The 5,374-nt window shown below is 46.7% G+C and overlaps 1 protein-coding gene across 2 annotated transcripts in view; it reads left to right on the plus strand.

The window, feature by feature from the left end:
* Window positions 1–3,462, plus strand: part of RNPEPL1 (arginyl aminopeptidase like 1) — a 29,703-nt gene extending 26,241 nt beyond the window's left edge. For both annotated transcript variants that reach the window (XM_081862309.1, XM_081862308.1), the window contains exon 11: window positions 294–3,462. In XM_081862309.1, the coding sequence (XP_081718435.1) occupies window positions 294–566 (273 nt within the window). In that variant the 3' untranslated portion in view covers window positions 567–3,462. The remainder of the gene's footprint in view (window positions 1–293) is intronic.
* The last annotated feature ends 1,912 nt before the right edge of the window (window positions 3,463–5,374 follow it).

The raw sequence follows: 5,374 nt of genomic DNA on the forward strand, positions 1-5,374 counted from the left end.
CACAATAATAAAAATGTTTTTGTGGGAGAGGGTTATTGGTTTGTTTTTGTTTCGTTATGTATTTTGTGTTCTATTTTGTATTTTTATGTTGTGAACTGCCCTGTGATCTTTGGATGAAGGGTGGTATACAATTTAATAATAATAATAATAATAATAATAATAATAATAATAATAATAGGACAGTCCTTTGGCTGGCTTATGCAGTACCACTGATCTATCCGTTTTCCTTGTTAGCTCTAAACCAGAATGCATATTTATTTTTGTATGGTCACTGAGTCCCATTTGTATTGCAGATGTCGCGGATGTACACGATTCCATTGTACGAGGACCTCTGCACCGGCACCCTGAAGTCGTTTGCCTTGGACATTTTCTACCAGACCCAGAACCAGTTGCACCCCAACTTGCGGAAGACCATTCAGCAGATCTTGACGCAGGGCCTGAACCCGCTCCTTTCCATGGATGCGGCAGCTGTTATGGCAGACCCTCTGGCTGCTGTGGTAGAGGACAAACCCCCAGAAGCTGCACACAGTGCCATTTCTCTCAGGGACGTAAACGTGTCTGCTTAGCTCCCTAGCTCATGCCGGGCATTTGAAAGTGGAGGAGCAGCCAGGCGAGGGGCAACGTGAACCAAGTGCTGTCTCCTGACCCTCTGTGCCACAGCTTGGGGGGGGGGGGGAGATTGGACCTGTTGTCGTCGCTCCCACCCACCCCCGCCCCCATTACACACACAAATGTGCCTTCCGGTGCCCGATTCGTTGGCACAGCCAGATATCAGGGATGTCTCCCCTTCTAGCTGCAAGCGGGAACTGTTACGGGATGGATCTGTTGACTTGATGCATCATGAATGTGGATTCCAGGGCGACTCTTGTTCTCCCACTGCAAATGGGAAGAGTTCTCTCTCGGGCACTTGGGAGGGTCTGTGTCCTCCAGGCCTTCAGAGAGGCAAAGTCGCCACTGGCTGTGCACTGACAAGGAAGTAAAGGGAGTGGGGAACACTATCAGGATCATGGAGATTTGAAGGTTTGGCAGTGTTCTGCAAAGAACAGAAAAGGAGTGATGGGGGAGTCTGTTCTGTTTTTGTGCTCTTTTACTGTGTTACTCAGGAGGTGGAGGGTTTAGAACAATGCCTTCAAGCAATGCCTTGGTTTCATCAAGCTGGTCAAGCGTTAAAGGCTAGGAGACGGGGTGGATTTGAAATCCTCCGTCATTTCACTTCTGATTTTCTCCTCTGCGGGATGTTTGAAACCAAACCCACTCAACTAACTGCAATGGGGCCGGGGGCCTGTTTTCCTAAAACTACGCTGCAAATCCTTCATTAGTGTCTGGAACGCAGCTCTGAAAACAGCAGGTAAGGTTGACTCGCATCCCCAACTCATATTGCAAATTAACAAATGGGATGCAATGGCAAACTCAGGCACAATCCTCCGGTAACTTTCCGCATTTGTTAAATGTGCAAATTCTGCTCGTTTTAAAGGAGGCCAGAAGAAGTGAAGATTCTGTTGGATTGTCTCTGGTCTGTTGGTGCTTCCCAATGGTCATAGGAATGGACAAACAGCCTAGGTTTTGAGTGCAGAATGATATGCTTTGTGTCCTGTTCAGCCTGTGTCTTGGCTAAGGACATTTTTAAGTCTCTCTCTCTCTCTCTCTGGATGAAAAAGCAACCGTTGAATCTGAAAGCCAGCTTCTTCCAAAGCCATCTCATGAGATCAGAGCCATGCTGCCCACCAGCAAAGCCTTTCCTTCCTGGCCATTAGGCAGAGAGAAACAGAGACTGACTATGCAATGCCCTTCTGACCAGCCAGCCGAACTGCTGTTTGTCGAAAGTGAATGGAAGGGCAACCGTATGTAGAGGCATTGGTACATCTTTCAGAAGATGGCTGGAAGTGGACAAAACGGTGCAGCGTCACGTTTTCCTGCTGTGGGAGCGGCTGTGTTTTTAATATCTCTCTCTGAGCGCCTTTTTCTGCAAGAAGCAGAGAGCTGAGGATTGAACAAATAGGTCTACAAAGAGGCTTCCAACGAAAATCAAACAGGGTGCTGGTAATTGCCATATCTTCCAGGGGTGGAGGCAGTATAGGAATGTGTGTGTTTTTTTTAAATTAACTGTTTGCCTTTTTGAGAGTTGAGTGTGCCCGAAGGGCTGCTTAACGCTTTGTGGCAGACAAGAATATGCTGGTGCTTGCTGCTGTGATCCTGTAAAGAACAGATGGGGAACCCTTTTATTCATGTGCAGGATGGATGCAAACCTCAGAGGCTTCCCATCAGGCTCCCTGAACGTCTCCTCTTTGGCCCCCCCCTCCTACTTGAGTTCTGTGCTGGCTGCAGGAGGGAGGGAGAAAGCGGCAAACTACAGGCATTGGGACTTGGTCCAGATGGGGAGCATACCCAAGGGGGATAAAAGCCCTTGACCTCCTACACCATGGCTCCGATCTCTATCAGGCTCCCAGCACCTACAGTTTGCATCACCAAAAAAAGATCTGTTGAAATGAACTGGGTTGGGGGTTTTTTGGTAATGCAAATTGCAGGTGGGGGGGGGGGAGAGGCTGCTCTATGTTCAGCATGTGTGTTTTTGTCTGATAAGGGTGTGTGACTTCGTGTATCTGGCCCTCCCTTTGCTGAAACGTCACTGCTTTTCTCAGCCCGAAGAGTTTTCCTCCCCCCCTGCCGTAGATGTCTTGCCCCCGTGCACTTGGGGAACACGTGGCGGACTCTTCCTTGGGACCTGCAGTCGGTGATTCCTCTGCAGTTTTTGGACACACACAATTCCCCTCCTCATTTCCCTGTCTGTTACACAAAGTAGTGTGGAGCAGCCATGGGTTTTGCCTGTGCTCGTGGCCACCACATTTCAACAAGAACATTGGTTAATGTCGCCCGTTCTGGAAAAAGAGAGGCCATGTTCGACACATTGCAGGCAGGAGCGAGGCATCTCGGGCAGCAGTCTGAACATAGAAAAATAGTGGGTGCTTGCTATTTACATTTCCGTTCTCCCCACCCATTCTTTGATTTTAAATTGATTTTCAGGCAGCGTCGGTGTTTCGCCTCAAAGCTTGATAAAGCAATAACAAACTACAAGCATCGGAAAGATGCTTCACCTAATTTGTGGTACCTTGAAGTCACAGCAAGCTCGTCTCTCCCTCAAAACAGAGATTAAATTTAGTTAAAATCAGTGGGGGATATGGTGGGGATTTCCCTCCCTTTCCACACACCCACCTGATGCATTGCAAACAATTGGCCACTCTTGGCATGCACCCCCTTTGACAGCAGTTCTAGCCTGGCAGAGTCTTGCCCCCACCCGCCTTGCACCCTGGGCTGTCTTAGGCCCCCGTTTTATTGCAATCCTCCCCCCACCCGGAGAGAATGTATGTAACCCTGGTGGAAATTCCTTTTTTAAACGTACATTGATGCCTTATGATAACATCACTGATAAATGTTGAATTAAACTAAACTTTGTGACTTTCTGAATCTCAGTTTTGCCTGTTCCCCCCCCCCCCACTGCACCATCTATGCTTGTCTCAACCTTAGCCCCACCCACCCCAGACAAATATCACACCAGGGCACGAAAGTATTGATGCAAGATTCACAGACTTTGCCAGAGGAACACTTAATTACCATATTTATTTCTTGGCATTTCTAGACCACTTGCCATCCAGATCTTAGGGTGGGTTACAAAATTTTAAAACAACAACACTATGCACACTAAATCAATCTGAGCACTGTTAAGATCACCAGCACAAAACCTAACAGCAGTCATCCTTAAAATGCCTGGGCAAATTAACAGTGCTTAGCCTGGTGATTCCAGGTTCAAAACTCTCTCCCCAGGGAAGCAAGTATTTTTCAGCAAACCTTAAGAATTTCTTGGTTTGCTCAATGCTGGTTGCTTGTTTGTGATGAGATTTCTATATAGTAATGTGAAATATACTCAGAGTCGCAAAGTGATTTCATGCTCTTTATTCAGCTCATAGTGGTGAGGAGGAATGAATGCCAGTCCCCTCAAAGTATCTGCTTATATATGGTTACAGATAGGTAGCCGTGTTGGTCTGCCATAGTCAAAACAAAACAAATTCCTTCCAGTAGCACCTTAAACACCAACTAAGTCAGTTCTTGGTATGAGCTTTCGTGTGTATCTGAAGAAGTGTGCATGCACACGAAAGCTCATACCAAGAACAGACTTAGTTGGTCTTTAAGGTGCTACTGGAAGGAATTTGTTTTGTTTTGCTTATATACGGTACATTATTTACACAATGGGCTGCACATGATTGGCTAATTCTGGAATTCTACTGTAAGCCAATCAGGTTGTGGATTCACTTATATCTGGAGGATGATTGGGTGGTTCCTGCCAACCAGTCATACTGCTGCATTGTTCTAGGACCAATCAGACTGCTGCATTCTGAATCCTATTGTTCTAGGACCAATCAGACTGCTGCAATTTGGATCCTATTGAACTCAGTACATAACATAATGAGATTCAAGTACTGAGCAATCACAGCCCGACCGAGTAGCTAGGAGTGTGCTTGCTCTTTAAAGCTGGATTAGCAACGGATCCATAACAATGCAGAGCAGGATCACTGGTGGAATGTATGCATCACATGGACCATGGGTATAGCCAGGATATTTGTTGGGGGGGACAATAAATAAATTGGTTGGTGTTTTAAGGTAGCTTTCACCTAACAAGTTTTGGGCTGCAACTCTTATCAGCCCCAGCCAGCATTAACTTCACGTATATGCTTATAGAATCTGAACTGGTGGCGAACGATCAGAAAAAGAGTTCCTGGGGTCAGTGTGTGGCAACTGCGAAAAAGGCAAATTCCATGTGCAGGATTATTAGGAAAGGAAATGAGAACAAAACTGCCGGTATGATTATGTTAAACAGACCCATGGCTCTGTGTCACTGTCCATCTAGTCATGCAATTAAGTGAGAGGGGAGGCGGTTGCAAACAAAAAGAACTGGAATGCTCCTAAGATTTATCTTGCCAGCAGATTTTTTTTAAACCCTAACAAGCTGTGGTCTGCACTGCAAGGGCAGCAAACATTGTAGAAGACGAGGGAGCCCAGTTTTTGAATTCAAGGCAGCTCAAGTCCCAGATTTTGTTACGCGCTGGAACAGATGCGGGTTAATAACTGGGAGGTTCCATTTCCGTGCGCTACTAACCATTCCTCTTATTTGGCACTCTGTGCCAGAGCTTGAGTTATTGTTTTTAGAAAATGCATAGCTTGCCTACGCTCAAAGATCTGAAAAGAGGGGTGGGGGAAACCCGGGGCAGTTTTGCACAGGCGAGAGGGAGAAAATACCCCAAGGGCATGCTGGGACGTGTAGTCCCTCCGGCTAGCAATGCATGCTGGGAGCCTTGCAGCTCGTCGACGCAGATGCATGATG

The sequence above is a fragment of the Podarcis erhardii genome (assembly GCF_964252035.2).
Source record: "Podarcis erhardii genome assembly, chromosome: 5".
Taxonomy (NCBI): Eukaryota; Metazoa; Chordata; class Lepidosauria; order Squamata; family Lacertidae; genus Podarcis; species Podarcis erhardii.